Source organism: Mytilus trossulus, chromosome 12 (assembly GCF_036588685.1).
Source record: "Mytilus trossulus isolate FHL-02 chromosome 12, PNRI_Mtr1.1.1.hap1, whole genome shotgun sequence".
Classification (NCBI taxonomy): Eukaryota; Metazoa; Mollusca; class Bivalvia; order Mytilida; family Mytilidae; genus Mytilus; species Mytilus trossulus.
The window spans coordinates 44204043-44228122 of record NC_086384.1 but is presented as its reverse complement, the minus strand read 5'-3'; the positions used below and the strand labels follow the sequence as shown (position 1 = coordinate 44228122).

Here is a 24080-nt window from a genome sequence, read left to right as displayed (position 1 = left end):
GTATGATATAGCTACCATAGTAATCACTGCCTCAGCCATAGGTATGATATAGCTACCATAGTAATCACTGCCTCAGCCATAGGTATGATATAACTACCATAGTAATCACTGCCTCAGCCATAGGTATGATATCTCTACCATAGTAATCACTGCCTCAGCCATAGGTATGATATCTCTACCATAGTAATCACTGCCTCAGCCATAGGTATGATATAGCTACCATTGTAATCACTGCGTCAGCCATAGGTATGATATCTCTACCATAGTAATCACTGCCTCAGCCATAGGTATGATATCGCCATCATAGTAATCACTGCTTCAGCCATAGGTATGATATAGCCACCATAGTAATCACTGCCTCAGCCATAGGTATGATATAGCCACCATAGTAATCACTGCCTCAGCCATAGGTATGATATAGCTACCATAGTAATCACTGCCTCAGCCATAGGTATGATATAGCTACCATAGTAATCACTGCCTCAGTCATAGGTATGATATAGCTACCATAGTAATCACTGCCTCAGTCATAGGTATGATATAGCTACCATAGTAATCACTGCCTCAGTCATAGGTATGATATAGCTACCATAGTAATCACTGCCTCAGCCATAGGTATGATATAGCTACCATAGTAATCACTGCCTCAGCCATAGGTATGATATAGCTACCATAGTAATCACTGCCTCAGCCATAGGTATGATATCGCTACCATAGTAATCACTGCCTCAGCCATAGGTATGATATCGCTACCATAGTAATCACTGCCTCAGCCATAGGTACTACCATAGTAATCACTGCCTCAGCCATAGGTATGATATAGCTACCATAGTAATCACTGCCTCAGCCATAGGTATGATATAGCTACCATAGTAATCACTGCGTCAGCCATAGGTATGATATAGCTACCATAGTAATCACTGCGTCAGCCATAGGTATGATATTGCCACCATAGTAATCACTGCTCAGCCATAGGTATGATATTGCCACCATAGTAATCACTGCCTCAGCCATAGGTATGATATTGCCACCATAGTAATCACTGCCTCAGCCATAGGTATGATATTGCCACCATAGTAATCACTGCCTCAGCCATAGGTATGATATCGCCACCATAGTAATCACTGCCTCCGCCATAGGTATGATATAGCCACCATAGTAATCACTGCGTCAGCCATAGGTATGATATAGCTACCATAGTAATCTCTGCCTCAGCCATAGGTATGATATAGCTACCATAGTAATCTCTGCCTCAGCCATAGGTATGATATAGCTACCATAGTAATCACTGCCTCAGCCATAGGTATGATATCGCTACCATAGTAATCACTGCCTCAGCCATAGGTATGATATCGCTACCATAGTAATCACTGCCTCAGCCATAGGTATGATATAGCTACCATAGTAATCACTGCCTCAGCCATAGGTATGATATCGCTACCATAGTAATCACTGCCTCAGCCATAGGTATGATATCGCTACCATAGTAATCACTGCCTCAGCCATAGGTATGATATCGCTACCATAGTAATCACTGCCTCAGCCATAGGTATGATATAGCTACCATAGTAATCACTGCCTCAGCCATAGGTATGATATAACTACCATAGTAATCACTGCCTCAGCCATAGGTATGATATAGCTACCATAGTAATCACTGCCTCAGCCATAGGTATGATATAGCCACCATAGTAATCACTGCCTCAGCCATAGGTATGATATAGCCACCATAGTAATCACTGCCTCAGCCATAGGTATGATATAGCCACCATAGTAATCACTGCCTCAGCCATAGGTATGATATAGCCACCATAGTAATCACTGCCTCAGCCATAGGTATGATATAGCTACCATAGTAATCACTGCCTCAGCCATAGGTATGATATAGCTACCATAGTAATCACTGCCTCAGCCATAGGTATGATATAGCTACCATAGTAATCACTGCCTCAGCCATAGGTATGATATAGCTACCATAGTAATCACTGCCTCAGCCATAGGTATGATATAGCTACCATAGTAATCACTGCCTCAGCCATAGGTATGATATAGCTACCATAGTAATCACTGCCTCAGCCATAGGTATGATATAGCTACCATAGTAATCACTGCCTCAGCCATAGGTATGATATAGCTACCATAGTAATCACTGCCTCAGCCATAGGTATGATATCGCTACCATAGTAATCACTGCCTCAGCCATAGGTATGATATCGCTACCATAGTAATCACTGCCTCAGCCATAGGTATGATATAGCTACCATAGTAATCACTGCCTCAGCCATAGGTATGTTATCGCTACCATAGTAATCACTGCCTCAGCCATAGGTATGTTATCGCTACCATAGTAATCACTGCCTCAGCCATAGGTATGATATAGCTACCATAGTAATCACTGCCTCAGCCATAGGTATGATATAGCTACCATAGTAATCACTGCCTCAGCCATAGGTATGATATAGCTACCATAGTAATCACTGCCTCAGCCATAGGTATGATATAGCTACCATAGTAATCACTGCCTCAGCCATAGGTATGATATAGCTACCATAGTAATCACTGCCTCAGCCATAGGTATGATATCTCTACCATAGTAATCACTGCGTCAGCCATAGGTATGATATCTCTACCATAGTAATCACTGCGTCAGCCATAGGTATGATATCCCTACCATAGTAATCACTGCCTCAGCCATAGGTATGATATCGCCACCATAGTAATCACTGCCTCAGCCATAGGTATGATATCGCCACCATAGTAATCACTGCCTCAGCCATAGGTATGATATCGCCACCATAGTAATCACTGCCTCAGCCATAGGTATGATATCGCCACCATAGTAATCACTGCCTCAGCCATAGGTATGATATCGCCACCATAGTAATCACTGCCTCAGCCATAGGTATGATATCGCCACCATAGTAATCACTGCCTCAGCCATAGGTATGATATAGCCACCATAGTAATCACTGCCTCAGCCATAGGTATGATATAGCCACCATAGTAATCACTGCCTCAGCCATAGGTATGATATCCCTACCATAGTAATCACTGCCTCAGCCATAGGTATGATATCGTTACCATAGTAATCACTGCCTCAGCCATAGGTATGATATCGCTACCATAGTAATCACTGCCTCAGCCATAGGTATGATATCCCTACCATAGTAATCACTGCCTCAGCCATAGGTATGATATCCCTACCATAGTAATCACTGCCTCAGCCATAGGTATGATATCGTTACCATAGTAATCACTGCCTCAGCCATAGGTATGATATAGCTACCATAGTAATCACTGCCTCAGCCATAGGTATGATATCCCTACCATAGTAATCACTGCCTCAGCCATAGGTATGATATCGCTACCATAGTAATCACTGCCTCAGCCATATAGCTACCATAGTAATCACTGCCTCAGCCATAGGTATGATATTGCTACCATAGTAATCACTGCCTCAGCCATAGGTATGATATATCTACCATAGTAATCACTGCCTCAGCCATAGGTATGATATAACTACCATAGTAATCACTGCCTCAGACATAGGTATGATATAACTACCATAGTAATCACTGCCTCAGCCATAGGTATGATATATCTACCATAGCAATCACTGCCTCAGCCATTGGTATGATATATCTACCATTATAATCACTGCCTCAGCCATAGGTATGATATATCTACCATAGTAATCACTGCCTTAGCCATAGGTATGATATAACTACCATAGTAATCACTGCCTCAGCCATATGTATGATATAGCTACCATAGCAATCACAGCCTCAGCCATAGGTATGATATAGCTACCATAGCAATCACAGCCTCAGCCATAGGTATGATACCTGCCTGTAATAATCCAGAGTGTTAAATTATTCTATAATAGAAAAAAACAAAGGGTATGGGGTCTCCATCAATGACACAAAATCAATTCATGCACAGCAAAAAAAACACACAAAAAGAAAGGAACAGTGTTATATGGATTCATTTATTTTCCTGGGTACCAATTTTTGTGGATTGAGGAAAACTTGCTTGTTCATGGATATTTAATTTCATGGTTTTGCCAAATTCTGTATACATGCCTATAGAAAATTTGGTATTTGTTCAACATTTAATTTCATGGTTAACCTGTTCCTATGAAATCCATGAAAATTGGTATCCAACGAATATTAATAATGTATCCACAGTAATTGCATAAAATATTAATGAAAAACAAACATGACAGACATCAACTAATAACAACCACTGAATTTCATCTAACTTACTGGGGACATGCACTTCAAATATGTGGTGGTGTTAAACATATTGTTGGCACTTAACAAAAGCATACCTCTCCATCCAACATACACAGGTTGAAAGGGAAATAACTCTTAATTGAAATGTCAAATTTGGAAAAAACAGTAAATACATTTTATCTCTTATTTTATTTTTACTTATTTTAAAAAGTATTACCAATTGTTGAAAACCTTTTAAAAAATTTTACTTTCAAAAATCTGTCTCAAAATGAAGATGTTGATTCATAATTATATTTTGCAGTTATTAAGTTTGTGTTGTGGTTAGTATGCAGACGTATAAAAACACCAACAGTTCAAGCGCTGGCTCTTGATCATCGGAATGATGTTTTGTCAAATGCAGTGGCTTTGGTGTGTGGATATGTAGGTAAGTCATCTTTGCTTAGTTTTTGAACGCTCTGGCCCTGTTTCTATTCAAATTAAATAACGCCAGACATTTTTTCCCAAACCATGTGATTGCTAAAAGCACTTGAAGCAAGTAAACTGATCCAAATACAAATGTACAACATGTTGTTTTTCTATTTAAGATATGAACAATAAAATTACCCTAAGTCATTTGACTATAAATAGTGCATTGCTACAAATAAAAATAACTGTGGGCATAAATGAATGAGACAGCAATCCAAAAACCCTAAATTCCAGAAAATCATATAAAAAAGAAGGTGTGGTATTATTGTAACAGTTTATTTCTTCCTCTATGATATTTTATCCTGAGGATTAATTTTTACAGTAATTTTTTTCCAGACATGGTATTTCACAGGTATTTTTTTTCCAGATGAGTGAAAATCTATCTGTGTTGTGCGGATAGTATGTACCGGTATATATTGCCGTACCATATTTCACAGAACCTTGTGAAATAAAGTCCCATCATCTACTATGTAGGTTTCTCGCAATCAATATATACCTGACTATAATTATAAAATGTTTCTCAAAGGTAGAACAAATTTGCATAATTTATCAAAGGGAGGTATTATGAGCAGTTTATAATTTTAAAGATACTAACTATTCTAACATGACGTCCTTCAAACGCTTTGAGTACACACCCGTGGTAAAATATGAATATATTGCATTGGCTGTTCCGATCGTACTCCCACGTCATATGTTTTTTTTATGAATGAAGTACCCGACGTCATAGAATGATGACGTTATAATTTAAGCATTTTACGGGAAAATACACGCTTTTGATACTGAAAATCCATCACAACAAGGAAACGTAAACAAACGATGCTAAAATGTGGTGTAAGCCCACTTTTTTTTATATACAAAAAAGACATAAAAGTAAGTTATCATTAAAATGCATCCAAATCTATCTAAATAGGTTTTGTGAATAGTTTGAGCATGTCACTTATTCTGTTTGCTCCGTTCTTTTACGCCAATCTAAAAGTGCGTTAATTTATTGGAACGGCAAATAATGGCCTCCCCCTAGAGCGCTTCGATCCAAAAACATTGCCTTATTTGTCCTATTAGAATCGAAATAATTCATGGGGGCTTGAATATATCTAGATTTTACCACGGGTTGGCCCTTTATGCCGATATTTTACCCCTCGCTATCGCTCAGGGTAAAATATTTGTCATAAAGGGCCAACCCGTGGTAAAATAACGATATATTCAAGCCCCCATGAATTATTTCTTAAATATAATATATTCCTGAATCTAATTTTTAGTAAAAAAAATTCCTTGAATCTTATTTTTCAAATATTCATTTACATAAAAAGATGACTTACAACATAATTTAATAAGACAGATAATATTTCACATGTAAATACTATCCAGCTGTTAAAATTGCTTTTGTTCCAATACATGTATATTGTTATGCTATGATTTATCTGATTTCCATATATAATCAACAACTACATCTTTGTCCCCAGCCAAAACTATTTAGTTAAAAATATTATCATAATCAAATTACTGTTAACAGTAGTAATGCAACTATATTTCTACCTTTACTTTTTAATTTATATTTGAACTGAGATCTGAAAACAACTCACTTTTACATGTATTTCACTTAACTTTTTTAACCATGACATTATTTCACAATTACAATCTTTGAAATTACTTCTGTTTTTCTTTCATTTATTTCATGATAATTTTTTTTTTTAATGAATGATACTTACTTCAATATTTCAGGAGTTTTTCAATGATTATTTGTGAAATTATTTCCTAATATAATACATTTTTGTTAACAATTTAGCTTTTATTCAAATACACACTATTATTATTTCATAGTATTTGTAAAGGATAAGTTTTTTCTAATAACTATTGAATAAGTTAACTACCCAGATAGAATTTCATGGCAAAGGAAAAAATATCCCAGGGAAATATTTTCCTCTGGATAAAAAAATAACAACTCCTATTGTGACATTTTTTCCTCCGGATCAAATTTCACCCGGATATAATTTTGCTTTACATTAGAGACCAAATAATTTAAATATAAGCAGGGTTTCCCCTGGGTCTATAATTTTTTTCGCCACCTCTTTCGCCAAAACAATATATTTTTCGCCACTTTATCATTTTTTTCGCCAAGTAACACAAATATATTTTTTTTTCAAATTTTCCTTTTTCCAGCCCCACCCCCCTCCCCTAAAATAGGAAGTGTTTTTTTACAACAAAACGAAGCATCTTATCACTTGGAATTGATCGCTCGTGTAAGGTGTAGTCATAACATTGAAGGGTTACTCTCATGCCAACTTTTTGAATAGATTTCTTCATAACGACAGTTTTCTTTTCTAAACCATCGTAAATAAGTAAAACAATATGCTTGAAACACGTGTGTAACAGAAACGACTTTGAAGTTCCCATTCAAATCAATGACCTAAATGAAAGTTAAATGATAAAGTTTTAAATCAGTAGTCCAGTCAAACTAAGATTTAACCTCAAACTAATTGCAACAGAAAATGTTTTAGTTCTAATCTATAGTATTATGCCCTTTATGTACACAGAAAAAAGTCCCTTAAAATCTAACTTGAGGAAAACTCAAAATCAGCATTTTAAATTTCCTATGGAAATTAACATTGGGAGGGGAGACAACTCTTGCAAAAATTTGTCTTTTTTGGTCAATTTTTGGTTGTTTTTCTTGAAATTTATGTATAGTATGATACTTTGAGTGGGTTATAAGTTTGTATTTGACTTAATTATATAATCTTCTGCTCATGAAATGTACAAAACCGAAGTGTTATGGGTAGTTTTATTTTTTTCGTACATTTTTCATAAAAGAAATTGCAAATTTGAAGCTTTGTAACCATTTTGAAAAAAAAATGTGAAAATTTGGTATTGTTTATAGCTGCTTATTATATTTTTTCAGCAACTTACTTATCTTAAGAAACTTTAAACTTAAAAAGAAGAATACATGCTGAATTATTTTTTATTAAATTTGAGATTCTTGACCTTGACATGTTGAAAAATTTAATAAATGGTCAACTAATAAATTACGAAATCTAGATTATAGCTTGATAAAATATATGAAAACACCTTTAGAGTTGTTTGTTACACTCTAAAGACCGCTAAAAAAATCAAGAATCAATACATTCTGATGAATAAAAGCGGTAAAGTTATAGTTTTGTATCAATTTTTATTGATATTTCTGCCTTTTTTTGCAAGAGTTATTTCCCTTTTCAATGCAAATCTCCATAGGAATTTAAATGGTGATTTTTTTAGTTTTCCTCAAGTTAGATTTTATGGGACTTTTTTCTGTGTATATTTGGGGTATAATGCTAAAGATTAAAACTTAAAAATCTTCTGTTGCAATTACTTTCAGGTTAGGGTCAAATTTATGCTAGATTGACTGGACTACAGAGACTGTTCTTGCTTTTGAACATTTTTCTTCATAACAACAATTTTCTTTTCTGGACTATCATTAAAAGAAGGAGAGGAAGCGTAAAAATTTGCTTCAAACACGTGCGTCGCAAAGTGGTTAATAAATCCTTTTTGTGACATGTGACAGAAGCCATTCAACAATATCATTTTGTCATATCATACAATCAACACCTTTATTAATTAGTCCTTTGATGTCGATAGCTATGAATGCAATCAGCTGATTATTGATTTTCTGTCTAAATCTTAACGGGTTCAAGGTGAATTCCGAGTATTGTCTGATCGGTAAAGTCAGAGAAACCCGACAAAAAGTAAATAAACAAGATGGCTGAAAATAAATCGTTATATATTTTCTTTCGCCAAATTCTTTCGCCAATGACGAATTTTAATCGCCACAATTTTATTTTTTTCGCAAATTGCGAAAGTGGCGACCGCCAGCGGAAACCCTGATATAAGCAACTGTTGATCAGTCCAGGTCCAGATATGAAAATATATAAAACAATCATAATGAAAAAACAAACTTTATGATTTTTGTTTGAAACAATAAATAAATAATATAGAATAAACAGTAGCAAACAACAACCACTGTATAAAACTTCATGACTTTTAAAGCAGACACACTCAGAATGGTGAAGGGTTAAACCATATTTATGAGCAAATAATTCTATTGGGACATTAGTATTTATATAACAGGACAAACTGTTGAAATATATTAAATTAATAAAAATTGTTCCAAAATTCTAGCCAAGTAGTATTTTTAGCTCACCTGGCCCAAAGGGCCAAGTGAGCTTATCTCATCACTTGGCGTTCAGCATTCATCGTCCGTCGTCATCATTGTCCCGCTTTACCTTTTACGAAAATCTTCTCATCTGAAACTACTGGGCCAAATTTAACCAAACATGGCCAAAATCATTATTAGGGTATCTAGTTTAAAAATTGTGTACGGTGACCTGGCCATCCAACCAAGATGGCCGCCACTGCTAAAATTAGAACATAGGGGTAAAATGCAGTTTTTGGTTTATAACTAAAAAACCAAAGCATTTAGAGCAAATCTGACATGGGGGTTAAATTGTTTATCAGATCAAGATCTATCTGCCCTGAAATTTTCAGATGAATTGGACAAGCCGTTGTTGGGTTGCTGCCCCTGAATTGGTAATTTTATGGAAATTTTGCTGTTTTTGGTTATTATCTTATAGATAGAGATAAACTGTAATCAGCCATTATGTTCAGCAAAGTAAGATTTACAAATAAGTCAACGTGACTGAAATGGTCAATTGACCCCCTATGGAGTTATTGTCCTTTATAGTCAGTTTTTAACAATTTTCATAAAATTTGTAAATTTTTTCGAACATTTTTCACTGAAACTATTGGGCCAAGTTCATTATAGATAGAGATAATTTTAAGCAGCAAGAAATTTTAATGATCAGTAAAGTAAGATGTACAAACACATCACCATTACCAAAACACAATTTTGTCATGAATCCATCCTCTTCCTTTGTTTAATATTCATAAAGACCAAGGTGAGCGACACAGACTCTTTAGAGCCTCTAGTTTGATCATTATCTTGAATACTATCATAGAGATAAACTGTAAACAGCAATAATGTTCAGCAAATTAAGATCTACAAATAAGTCAACATGGCCAAGATGGTCAGTTGACCCCATAAGGAGTTATTGCCCTATATAGTCAATTGTTTACAATTTTCATGAATTTGGTAAATTTTGGTAAGTTTATTACAGATAGAGAAAATTGTAAGTAGCAAGAATGATCAGTAAAGTATAATCTACAAACAAATCACCATCACCAAGAGCCTCTAGTTTATTATTATTTGTGGGGGGGGGGGGGGGGTATTAGACAGGGCTCAAACTATTTCTAGTTGATTATATAAATTCATTTAAAGCATAAAAGACAAGTTAAAAGAGCAACGGGCGTATCATGCGCTAAAGTGCAGCCCTTTATTTATTATTGTATTCAATGTATGACAGAGTAGAATGTTAAACACAGCCTATTTCAAAAGAGCTGATGTTATCAAAGAAGTAATTTCAATATTCATTATTTTGTAGGGTCCCAGGAATTATTAGATAAAACTGGTGAAAAGGGACTAATTTATGTGGACCCGATTGGAGCAATCGTTATATCTATTTATATCATTATAAACTGGTGGATCACAGGATATGGTAAGATCATTTGCTGGGTATTTTTATGCCCCACCCAGAGATATTATGTTGTTCAGTCTGTGCTGAAATTAACGTGTCAACAACATATATTTTTTTAAGAAAAATCTGTGGAGTAGAATTAGAGATTTGATGACTTTAAGACAAATTTAAGAAGGGTTTTTGCTGATTTATGTGATTTCTATTCAAATGTTCATTTGTTTTTAAAAAATTCAGTCTGAAATATTTCAAATTATAAAAGAGATAAATGCATTATTTTTTTCGATTTTCAGTTGTTGTTCAACAAGCCACGGTTGTATGCCAAATTTGAGCAAAATTTGCGACATAGCCCATTTACTGTTCCTTGACCTTATGCACCCATGGTTCCATTGTAATATTGTATTTTGTTGTTTTGCAGGTCAGATTAAGATGTTGACTGGACATACAGCGAAACCTGATTTCCTGAAAAAATTAACATGGATTTGTGTCAATCATCATCCTAAAGTTCAATACGTAGATACTGTACGAGCTTTTCACTTCGGAAATAATTTCCTCGTAGAAGTGGACATTGTCCTTCCGGAGGAAATGACCCTCAAAGAAGCCCATGACATTGGGGAACCCCTTCAACAAAAGCTGGAAAGACTGAAAGAAGTGGAAAGAGCATTCGTACATTTGGATTATGAATTTGAACATAACCCATTGACTGAACACAAGATGGCCTGAAGGATCGAAATTTCATATATTTTTTTTATGTAAATATGAGGTCAATTGCATTTAATCATTGATTGTGTCTTATACTTGTTATACATGTACTTACAAAGTGTCAATAGTTAAGTAGAAAGGCGGAGTTGTAAATACATTTTAAAAATCAAATTTATGCCAAAAGTAAAAGATCAAAGTCATTTTAGAGTTTATTTAAATTTGATGTGATAATTACTTCTGAAGAATTTAAAATCCTTTAACTTACGATCCAGTTCATTAGTGTCAAAACATACACGTTAAAATATGCATATGCATTTTAAATACATTTTTGTACTATAAATGCACTATTAAAGAAAGGAAAGTGTGCTTGTGCTAACTGTTTCTTTGAATATACTTTGTTTCCTTTTTAACAAAATCTTCATTTCTCCAAAATTTCTTTCACTTGAAAATTTCAGGTTTCAAATTGCTAGTTCCATAGATCCAAATTGAAGTCATGATCAGTGAATTTATTTGATCTATTGAATAGTATTTTGTGGTTGAAATAGGCAAAATATTTTTTTTCAGTTTATTTTATAACTATCAAACAAACAAGTTAATTTTAGATATTAGATTCATTAATGTCATTTTTTTTTATTGTGATTTAACAATATAAGCGCTAGTTTTTTAAATAATTTTCTCTAATAGAACAAAATGGCATGATTAATCTTATTTGAAATTAAAAATTTACATCCCAAAAAGGTCAAGATAAGGGATTTGGTGAAATTTGACAAAATCAGCTGGATTTCAACCAAATAAAAGACCAGGAAACATTTTAAATACAGTAATGTTTTGTTGCTTCATTTCTTTTTATTGCTTAATGGTTTGCATATATATATTTTTGTTAAAGGGGCACTAGCTGTCAAATTCATTGTAACCGATTTGACTTAAATTCTCATATTTGGTTTATAACAATGTAAAACATTTATCCAAACTATATAAAGTCTAAAATAAACAGTTTACAGAGCATGGGGTAGATAATATATAGGTTCGTTTCGTGTGTATTTTAGTCCAGACGCCATCTAATTAACTATCGATTTGACCTCAGATGACCATATAAGCGATGTAAACAAAAATAAAGATACGAATAGATTAAACCAGCACGTGCAATTGCATTTTTATAGGTCTGTTTGATTTTATTTTATAGATTAAAAATAGATGTTTCTCATTGTTTTTAACCATATAAGAATGATTTTATGTGCATCGAATTAGTAATCAAATGATCTACCGTAGTTTCACTTTCATTGTTGACATTCTTTTTCTTTAAATAACCAGTACACGTACAATGCATGCGTTGTCAATCTCTAGCTAGGGGTTAACTTGAAGTTCACATGAATACCGGTTAGAATGATGATGACGTTTTCACTTGCAAGTGAATCAGTCAAAAATTATGTTTAATCGCTTATTTCAACAAAATTAAAGGAAATTGATTGCTAAAAGCAAATTATTATTTCATTATTCCAATTTGATTAATGATTGATCTAAAAAAAATCATACTTTATTTTTTTATATATATCGTAGCTAGTGCCCCTTTAATATACATGAGCAATGAACTAAAACTGTTCATCAAATATAAATTGCAATGGGATTTAGAATTTTCAAAACCACAAAACCATTTATAACCAATAACAAATTTCTTTAAAAAAAAAATGAAAAGAAATGTGCAGTATTGTAATCTTGAGCCTGAGGTTCTCTAATCTGACTGACATGAAAAATAAACTTAATGTAATAATATATGTTGTAGATATATTAACATAGATGTGATTTATTTCTAGTCTTTTTAGAACAAATCCTAACATTATGTTGCTTGTAGCTTACAAATAAATTCTAACAAACTGGTTTTTTTTTATAAAGAGTCCTAAAAAATCTTAACAATCAACTCTTATTAGAATGTTCATTTTATTTTCTCTCACAGTCACTCAGAGGACACTTATATACTTTTAATGAAGCAATATTTACATGTATATGTGATTGGTTTCTAGTCTTTTTAGAACTAAACTTGTAATATATTGTGTAGTATTGATGTACTCCACAGTATGTTTTAATATATATATAATATTTTTATGCCCCACCTAAGATAGTAGAAGGGCATTATAATTTCTGGTCTGTTCATCTGTCCCACTTCAGGTTAAACTTTTTGGTCAATGTAGTTTTTGATGAAGTTGAAGTCCAATTAACTTGAAACTTAGTACACTTGTTGCTTATGATATGATCTTTTTGATTGCAATGCCAAATTAGATTTTTGACTCCAATTTCATGGTCCACTGAACTTAGAAAATGAAAGTGGAATTTTCAGGTTAAAGTTTTGGTCAAGGTAGTTTTTGATGAAGTTGAAGTCCAACCAACTTAAAACTTAGTATACATGTTCCCTATGATATGATCTTTCTGATTTCAATGCAAAATTAGATTTTTGACTCCAATTTCACCAAACATAGTAAATTCTCGTGCCAGTGGGGCATCCGTGTACTGTGGACACATTCTTGTTCTTGAATGCATATGGTTGGAATAGCCTTTTGTAATGAGTTATATCCAGAAGTTAGAAGTGAATACATTTGTTATTCTTCCTTGGGAGCACCACTGGTTTGCTGCTTTACTAAATACTGAGCTATGATCAGCAGTGCCAATTCCAAAGCATATAGTTCTTCATTTGAATGTTACAGCTGTTTGTTTGAAATGATGAAGCAACAAACATTTAAAAACCAATTTTTCATAATTTGAAGTATGGTATACAAATATATTCCGACTTTCTTGATTTTCAGGGGAAGTAACTCCCATTTTGATCTCCAGCTTTGTTCAAAATTCAGTTCTGACATCAAGTATGCACATCTATCTTATGTTTTGTTGAAATTATAACATCCCTTTGATTACTAAGTAAAAGAAGAGAACAAAGGCAGATTCAGGGGGCCAGGGGGATGCCCCCTTTTGTTGGAAAAAAATGGTTTATAACATAGGAAATCACTAAAGCATGATTGAATCAAGCCCCCCTTATTTCAGTCAAAAAGTTCTGGATCTGCAGAATGATATTTAGATAGCATCTTTTTTTCTTATAATATTCAAGGTCCTGTATCAAGCTAGAAATAATTTCATATTTAGTTCTTATCATAGCTCAGTATTGTAGAGAACCAGTACCTCTCCCTTAAAAGGGGAGGTAACTTGCACAAATAATGTAATCTCAAATTCAGTTCAGGTTATGGAAAATGGTTTAAATTATTATTTTAAGGATTTAACTATGAAGCATTTAAAATGTGTCGCTGATAATGTAGTGTAATGAAATAGACGGGTACAAATATATTTTACATTCCAGAATTTTTTGTGGCATATCTTTATATTTGTAAATATGACTGAATAATGTGAAAAGTCTTCCTTTGAAATAACTTTTAATTTTGTCTTGCTACCAATTTCACAAACAAATCTTCCAATAAGAAATAAGTAGTGAACATTCCTGTGTATATATAAGTTACAATTTACAATTAAATGTAAGCTTTAATTTTTTGTGAGAAAGCTTACAAACTTGTGAGAATTCATACTTTGTCAATGAAAAAAAAATCATATGAAAACAAATAACAAGTAAATAATGATCTGTCTGGAAAATCTGAAAATGAATTTTGTGGCCAATTGTCTAAGAAATTCATCTACAGCCATCACTAGCCTGTGGACACCAAGGTTGTGAGTCCAAATCCCACTTGTGGCATGGTGCTTTCTATTACAATATTTATTGAATGAGATTGACGTTTTTCCTGTTGAAGGTTGTGGTTCTCTCCTTGCCCTTTGTCTTCCTCCACCAATAAATACTATCTGCCATGAAATAGTCTAGAGAGTCTAAAGTGGCATTAAAACACCATCAATTTATTAAAAAAAAATTTTAGCTTCTAACAATCTCTGAATAATTCTTATTTTTTATTAAATTCTGTTGTGCATTTGTGTCACTTATCAGAGATTTTTGCTGTGTTTTTCTGTGAATTTTACATGAAATCAATTTAAATTAGAATTTCATGAATAAGTATTAAATAATATGCTGTTTGTGTAATTTTTGCAGAAGGAGGGATTTTTTTTTATAAACCTTCCTAGGATAGCATTGCCGAAGCTAAAACTTATTTCTAAAAAGTAAATTATATATTTTTATGAGTTATTTCCCTTACTTGGAAGTAACAATATTTGTATGTCAATAACATTTCATGCGAAATATGCAGTAGATATAGATAAAAAAAAAAAATTTTTACATGAGAATTTTATTGTATTTATTGGTTTATATGTATGTAGTTTCAAGATTTACAGGGTTTTATATGAAATATATATAGAAGAAAAAAATGTTTCCTTTTATACATTTGAATTGGCTTTTTTCTGGTGAATAGTTTATAATGTATTACATTGATATTAAGGTGGTACATAACACTACAGGGAGATAACTCTGTACAAATCAGCTATAAATTTTAAACACAATCTGTTGACTTGTTAAGGAAATATTAAGCGATCAAAATAAGTGGTTTTTTTATTTGAGTTGTATCCAATAATTTTTTTTTCGATAGAGTGCGTTTGGATTTTTTTGATTTTTTTGAGAAAAAAACATAAATGTTTTTTTTTTAATAATGAAAATTAAACATCCAAATTAATTTTAGTCTTGAAGTTTGGTACCACCTTAATGATTTTTATTTCTTTGTCAGTTAGGATGCTTTTATTGGGTACAAATTATGTGTAACAAAAAATGTCTTACTGTAGATTTATTTATATTTTGTGAATCGAGGGGGAAAATTAATAATTGTTGAGTTTCAATACAAGCCTTAACAATACCATGATTGCCTTTTGTTACCAAACTAAGGGATTCAAATTGGGGCAAGACAAAAAATGTCCCCCTCGCTTAAATATTGATTGTAAGCACTGGCCAAAAGACGCTTTTACTTTGTTGAATATTTGAATTTGGAGTTTACCTTTATCCATAAAATATAGGAAAATTGGTATCCTAGGAATAATAAATGTATCCACAATTTTTAAAATTTAGTTTATGTGTGATATTGAAATTTCAAAATTTGTATTATAAAAATACAAACTATCAAAGTTACAGGCATACATTTTTTATTACATTGTATCATGCTTATCATTATTATAGATTTTTATGTATTTTATGAATATTATTTTATTTTTGGTTTAAAAGAAAACAGAAGTTAAGTAAATACTCAACTTGTTTGTGATTGTAAAATATAAGTGTATATAGAACAAAGTTTTGTAGAAAATATAAAAATAGTACAAAATGTACAATTTTTTTTTTCTTCTGTAAACTGAACAAATTGAAATGTGATTTATTTTATGAATACATGCATTAAATAGGTGAGACTCTAATAAATATTTGTTGCATTAATGACCTGATCTGAGAACTAAAATAAAAAACAAAATAAATTGTACAGTGAAACCTTTCTAAAATGAATTGATGTTCTTTATGGAGTTTTAATTTACACTGTTTCTACTAAACGGTATGTCCGTTCCTCAGACAACACACAAATGATCACTTCTGAATGTCTTGTCTTCATTTTTGTGTCCCACTTTGTTAATCTGAAACTTCTGGAAAAACTTCTTGAAAAACACACTTACAGGGTTCAATCATACTTCCATATATTTTTTCTGCAGGACAGGAAATTGATTTTACTATGATTTAGCATTGTTTTAACACTTGCCAAAATAATTGTATGTGTGCCTTTACTTTTTAAAAAGACCTTGTGCAAAGTGAACATTCTGTAAATGGTCTATTGATGTGGCTTTTCAAGTTAAGCTTTTTAGAAGATAGAGTTATTGTTCTTTGAATGTAATATGTTTTAAATTTGATGAACAGTATGAACCTTGTATGTTTTATTTTCATTTTTCATTTATTGAACTAGTAAATGTAGAATAAGTTTCGTAACAGCATAAACAAGACCATTTCTTGACGCACTCAGGTTATCAATTGACTATTTTATATAAAGTGAACTTTCTTCTGTAACACTCACTTGTCATATGATATAGATTCCACAACTGCAACAAATGTGATACCATATTTCTCCACTCGAGACAGTTAAATTTTAATATTTAAAACACAAGGCTTTGTCGAGCTTTTTAAATAGCTAAAAGTTAACTGTCGAGAGTGGAGAAATATCATAATACACGAGTTGTAGTTGTGGAATCTGTTTCTCAAATGATTTTTATCCTTCTTTTTTAAAGATTTGAAGAAAGTTGTGTACTTTTTATGTGACCTCATCAGGCATGGTCGCCTTTTTTCATGAAGTCACAATAGAAAAATTAAGAAGAAATAAAGAAAATTTAACGTCACAATAAAATTTCGACCAATCATTTGCTAAGAACAAATTTTTCACTAGAGATTAGAAATATTTTTCTCACACCGGTCAGGAAATGTGAAATTAGCATGAAAATTAGAGAAACTGTTATACACATTTAAACTGTGTGGTTGCCTAAGGTTTAAAAGCCTAAATCAAATAATACGAGTAACTAAAAAAGGACTAGACCTTGTGTGTTGAGTTAAATGTTGAATACCTAAATATTCTTATTTTTTCTTGTGCACTAGCATGTACTTTACTCTTTTATTCTATTTAAATCCCCATTGGAAGGCCTCTGATAGACTGAATGAGCATAAAATCACTGTTAGCGACAGCAAGTAAAAGGTAAATGATTTAGTATTTTTACAAACAAAAGTATTGGGGTTGTCCACTTTGTTATGAAAATGATTCTATAAGGTAAAACATGATATAACTTTAATAAGGTATACATGAACATGAATTTTTCATGTTTTTTTTCAATACATATTTACATCCTTGCTATATCCTTCCAAAACATGTGCTTTTCAATTTACCTCATTTGTTAAATCTACATCTATTTTTCTCCTATATAGAATATTTTTGCTATACTTATGTGTGAACTTTTAAATACTTGTTAATAGGTAAAGATACAATTAATAGTGTCCAAGTTTTCGATGAATACCTCATTCTTTGGCATTATGCAGATTGTTTTTACAATAAATTTTAATGCTTTTTGTTGATTCATTAAGATACATTCAATTAGTTTGAATGGGCTGAAAATGATGTTAATTAACCCTAGAAAATTGTACTAACCTCAACCTTTGGTCTCAGTAAATATGATAGTTTTTGATTGGTTGAAAATATGCAAGATCATATTCCTCTTGCTAAAGAAAGCACATGGATAAATGTGTATAAATCATGAAATGAAATACTACAAAATAATCAATAGAGCAAAAGGGCATATTTTATTTTTTATGCTTCATCTTGAGTTTTCCTTGACCATCGGCCACAATCAATTTCAAGCTCAGAATATTACAGAAAATTATATTAAGAAGAATCAATAAATCACCCTTGGACCCCTCTAAATCACCTTTGGCCCCCCTCTAAATCCGCCTCTGTTGGGTATGATAATCCAACAGGTTAATAAAATGAATTGAGATTAAAGCTTATTTTTTATCATAACAATAAGATAAAAAGATGTTTTATGAAGAAAACAATCAATTATTTTTAATGACATTAATTCAAGGTTTGTTTACCAGAGAATAATACTATTAGCCTTGACCTTTTGTCTTGGCAAATTTGATTTTCTTTCATTTAGTTCTTAAAAAAGATACACTCAAATACTTGTGAAATAAAAAAAACTGTGAAAAATGGATGTCATAAAAAATAAATGTTCATTAAAAAGACTTGCATAATTTATTTACTCTAACATAAGGCAAAAGGTAAAACTAAGAAAGAAAAAAGGTCATGGTCACACTTTCACATTATCAATATGAAAATTGTTTTCAGTCTAAGGAAAATTAATTGGCATCAAGCTGTTGAAAATTATATTAGAAAACTAGCAGTATATGAAATGAAAATAAGATAAAGAAACTAGTTGTATAGATATTGAATGACTATAAAAAGAATTTGTATAATGTGCTATTGCTATATATATATATGATATTTTCAATTTTTTTTATTTCAATATTTTATTGAAATTATAATATTAAATAAAAGCATTGTCTAAATGGTGTATTTTTGTATTCTTATTTAAAAAAAATCAAATAGGGAACATATATTACATTATTTTAATAGATTATTTTATATTGAATAGTCATTGGTTTGCTCTATATGTATAGAGGAAGATATGTTATGTTTTGAAATATTATCATATGATCTATAAAAAAACCATCTCAAATATTTAGAATTTGAATTTTCTATCTCAAGCTAAAATTTTGGGAATATCTACTGTATATAATAAAGATATGAAGATGTGGTATGATTACCAACGATACAACTTTCCATTAAAGACTTGACTAGTTTTCCAACTTTATAATGCTAAGCTCAATCTCAAGCTCAAAAGTCCTAATATTCAGTAATTGTTGCTAGTATTGGTCACATGCATGACAATCATTTCATGGTATAAAGGAAAATACTTTTTTACAAGAAAATGATGTTTATCTTTGAAAAATATTGGTTATAGACATATATATTGCCAATTTCACAGAAATGCTGCCATTCCTTATTTCCCAGAAAAAATGAAATGAATGAATTTAAAGGTTCATTGTGTCAATAAAGAAGTAATTTGAATTAAAAAAGACATGTTTTACATGATGATTGTACATATCTTGAGAAAAACCTAATACAAATGCCTGTGTTTTTGCTTTGGGCATGTAGAAATCCAAGTTGAACATCATTCTTTAGTGCAAGTACTGTAACCTATATCTAAACCCTAACAAAACTTTTGAGTCAATTCAATGTGCATTTCGTTTCCTCTTCTTCCAAATATGGCATAAAGTACATAGAAGACTAGTCAATAAAGGGAGGTTAAGCAACCAACAATCAATCAATCAATCTAGTCCATAAAGAAAATTAATGCCTTGATGTTGGTTAACTCAAGTTTTATGCTGCTTATGTATAAAGAATCACAATTTATGAGAAAAATAAACTTCACAAAGACGCAATAATCACAGTTCAACAAAAGATGCAGATATTTTTGCACTTCATTCTCTGTATACAATTATTTTTTAAATTCCTAAAATGACATTATCTACCTCACCTCCTTGGTACTGAGTCAAACATTGGGAGCAACCTTCATAAAATAACAATAAATGATAAGGAGGTTAGGTGTGATTTCCAATGAGACAACTTTCAAACAAAGGTCCATATAAATGCATTTATGCAACTATAGTTAATTGTACAGCCTTCAGCAATAAGCAAACTTAATACCATAAAGTCAGCTATAAAGAAATTGCTTTGTCAGGCGCAGCTGGATACGACCGCAGAGGTCCAACCATGAACAGTTGGGGCAAAAATGGACACAATCTTCGTGCTTGATACAGGTCTGAATTTGGATTATTAAATATTTGACACATTACAGGTTTCTGACACAGAATAACTAGTCAAAGAACTTAGCATTGGTTATATGATTTAAATTTGTATTAATTTTTTTGCATTTGTGCAATACATTGTGCCTGTGCAAATTGTTTAAAAAACTAGGACATGACAAATAGGTAAAACAGTTCAAACCAAATAACAAAAAAGCCTGATTTATAACAAAAAAATAAACAAAAATCAGAATGTGTCCATACTGACAATACATTGATGCCCCACTTGCACTAAAATTTTCTATGTTCAGTGGACCGTAAAATAGGAGTCAAAACTTTAATTTGGCATTAAAATTAGAAAGATCTTATCATAGAGAACATGTGTACTACGTTTCAAGTTGATTGGACTTGAACTTCATCAAAAACTACCTTGACCAAAAACTGTAACCTGAAGCGGTCTATACAGATGAACAAATGAAAGAACAAAAACACAGATGCACAGACCGAAAAACAAATAATAGTTATGACAAACAAGAATATTAAAACAAAAAATTTGATAAACTGGTAAGATTTATCTTCCCTTGATGCCGATTGTCTGTCTCTTCTAATGGATCTTGGTCTAATTTATTAACAAATTCTATATGATGTAGAGATTATTTCTCATGATTTTGGAATGAAATCTGATGCCATTTGCAGGAATTTGATCAAATGTACTGTATTGGAACAAACTTATGGCAGTTGTATTTTATTTTTAGTAAATTTTATAGACAAGCTGATAAGTTTAAGAATAGGCTTTCAAATATTTCGTTAACTCTTCCTATACCTATTGTTACAATTACACTATTTGCAATGTTATTGTGTCTGGTATTTTGGTGTGTATACATCAGTGTACTAATTGATACTGTGGATTCATTCAATTTAATGGGTACCAATTTTCGTGGATTAATGAAATATAACATGTTTGTGGAAATTTAATTTAAAAGTGGTTTTGGCAGTTTACATGCAAGCCTATAGAAAATTTGTACCTGTAATTAGTTGAAAAAATAATTTCGTGGTCCACCTGTACCCAAGAAATCCATAAAAAATTAGTATCCAACGATTACTAATGAATCCAAAGAAGTTTGAAGTGAATTAAATGTTTCTATTGTTTTTTAGTTTGATATTCTTTCTTTTGTTTTTGTTTTCTTTGCGATCTCTGTTTTTGCTGTATAAAATCATCCATCAATATTGGAGCGTAGGATGGTACGATTTCATTATAGATCATCAGATACTTTGAGCTTGCTTTCAGTAATTGTGAGCATACTTAGATACTGTATAATATTGCTTATTATTTAGGTTTTACTTGTGTTATGTGAGACAGCTATCCAAAAAGACATACGCATTCACTTTCAACAATAAGCGAATCCCCATTTTAAGCCGATTGGAAAATGTTTCTACATTGAACCTTTAAATCTATCCTTCACTTATACACGCACAATCCATGAAAATATTTATCTCACAAAAAATAGTGAACCTTCAGTACCAGATTATATAGATACAAAAAGTGGTGGTATGAGTGCCAATAAGACCAAAAGTAAAATCACCAAAAAAATGAATCCATAAGTAAAATCACCAAAAAAAATGAACTTTGATGAAAATTTAAAACAGAAAGTCCCTCAACAAATGGCAAAATCAAAATCTCAAACACATCAAACAATTGGATAACAACTGTCATATTCCTGACTTGGTACCGTCACAATTTGTAAAAGTAATACTTTATAGGTCAAAGCATGATTATCAGGAAATTTCAGTTCATCATAGCCTGTTTGTATGAAGAAGATATTATCACTTGATCTAATTCAATTATCAACCCCATAAAGGGGAAACTGTAGGTTTTGGATCTCGTCATAGCTGATTTATACCAATTACCGATAGACACATTAAACCACAGGAAAGGCAAACACTTTAAAGATGTACTGCTACACTATTTGTCCATGATGTAAGTTCAATGTATTCAATCAGTTATCTTTCTTTGTACTTTGTTTATATGATATTGTGTGGTAATGTAAATAGTCATAAATATTCTTAGGTCAAGTTAAAACTTAGAACTTAGTGAAAAATAAAAACCACATTCATCTTGGTTAACATGTACATTTATAAAGAACTTTACAGATACATAAATCCATTTTTTCTTTTTCTCCATGGAAAAAACAGTTTTAAAAATTCACCAAGGGACCAAAATGGAATTTAAACAAATGATTTTTTGTACCACTCAAATTTGCATTTTTAAAGGAATATGTGTCCATAGAGTCTCAAGCCCTGCTCTCTTAATCATGTTCAGTTAACCGCCAAAACCACAATTTGGCCTATAATCTAGAATGATCACACACTAGGAAAGCCATATGGTTATAATGCCTGATTAATGGTGAGAATGCCAGATTATGATTAATAAATAACCATAATTCTTAAATATAGATGTTTGACACAGAAATGCATTATAATGAATACATGTACACATATTTGAGGTCAGGCCCGTGGCCAGGAATTTCCAAGGGGGGACTCCCAAACTCTACTTTAACAGTCACAATTCGAACAGAACATTGACTTTAAAAGTGCTTATTTGTTTTCAAGGGGGGGGGGGTCGTCCGAACCCCCACTGGCTACGGGTATGGAGGTGACGTGACAATTTCATGGTAAACCAACTCGACCTGATGGACACCAACCACAAAACATAATACCAATCAAAGCGCGAAAGCGCTGTAAAGGCAGTTAATTACAGGTTGTGTGTATTTCTAGTCCAGTTATATCATTATCTTCCATGGATAGAACAGAGGTGGTTTGTAGAATTTAAGATTTAGAGTTCTTTTGTACCTAGTTCACCTATATCTAGTCTACTGTTTACAGTATATTTTCTGTGCCTCCCATGAAATGCATTTTTAGCCATGGCCTTGTCAGTTTGCTTTAAATTTATGAGTTTGACTGTCCCTTTGGTGTCTTTCGTCCCTTTTCTTTAGACATATAAGAACTTTTCCTTTTCAATATAAATAGACTATTTTTAATTATTGATTGTATACACATATTCTATGACTCCCATAAAAAAAAGTTCACAAAGATTGACTAGTCTCTGTACTATGTGTATAGCAAGGACATCAAGTAACATAATGGTAAATGTACATAGTAACATGTCAACTTTTTTGATGACCATACCTGTCAACTGTCAGTTTTTGCAGAGTATTTCCCCAATCGAGCTCAAGGCTCCCAAATGTAAGAGCAATTTTGTCGACTATTTTAAAGAAAACAATTAATTTAACAATGGCTATGAACTTGCTAATGCACGAAGAAGCCAAAATCCACATTAGAATATATTGAAGGGAATCCATGGCAAATCGCCCCACTTTTCACTAACTCGCCCCACTTTAAAAACAAGGGTGCACACACTGAAATGTCTCGCCTTCTTTACTAATCATTGATATTATGTTGATAGTCCTAATAATAAAGCGTTATTACAACTGTCACATAATCTTAACATAAACCAAGATAACTAAACATTGACCTTTGAACCATGAAAATGAGGTCGAGGTCAGATAAACCATGCCAGGTAGGCATGTACAGCTTACAATTCTTCCATACAACAAATAAAATTGACTTATTGCTTATAGTTTAAGAAAAACAGACCAAAACACAAAAGCTTAACACTGAGCAATGAACCGTAAAAAATGAGATCAAGGTCAAATAAAACCAGTGCGACTGACATATAGATCATGAAATATTTCCATACACCAAATATAGTTGACCTATTGC

The 24080-nt window shown here is 32.2% G+C and overlaps 1 protein-coding gene across 1 annotated transcript in view; it reads left to right on the top strand.

The window, feature by feature from the left end:
* LOC134692170 (uncharacterized) overlaps window positions 1-11835 on the top strand; it is a 46725-nt gene extending 34890 nt beyond the window's left edge. The window contains exons 8-10 of the mRNA XM_063552617.1: window positions 4537-4659; window positions 10166-10279; window positions 10674-11835. Of these exons, the coding sequence (XP_063408687.1) occupies window positions 4537-4659; window positions 10166-10279; window positions 10674-10978 (542 nt within the window). The 3' untranslated portion in view covers window positions 10979-11835. The remainder of the gene's footprint in view (window positions 1-4536; window positions 4660-10165; window positions 10280-10673) is intronic.
* The last annotated feature ends 12245 nt before the right edge of the window (window positions 11836-24080 follow it).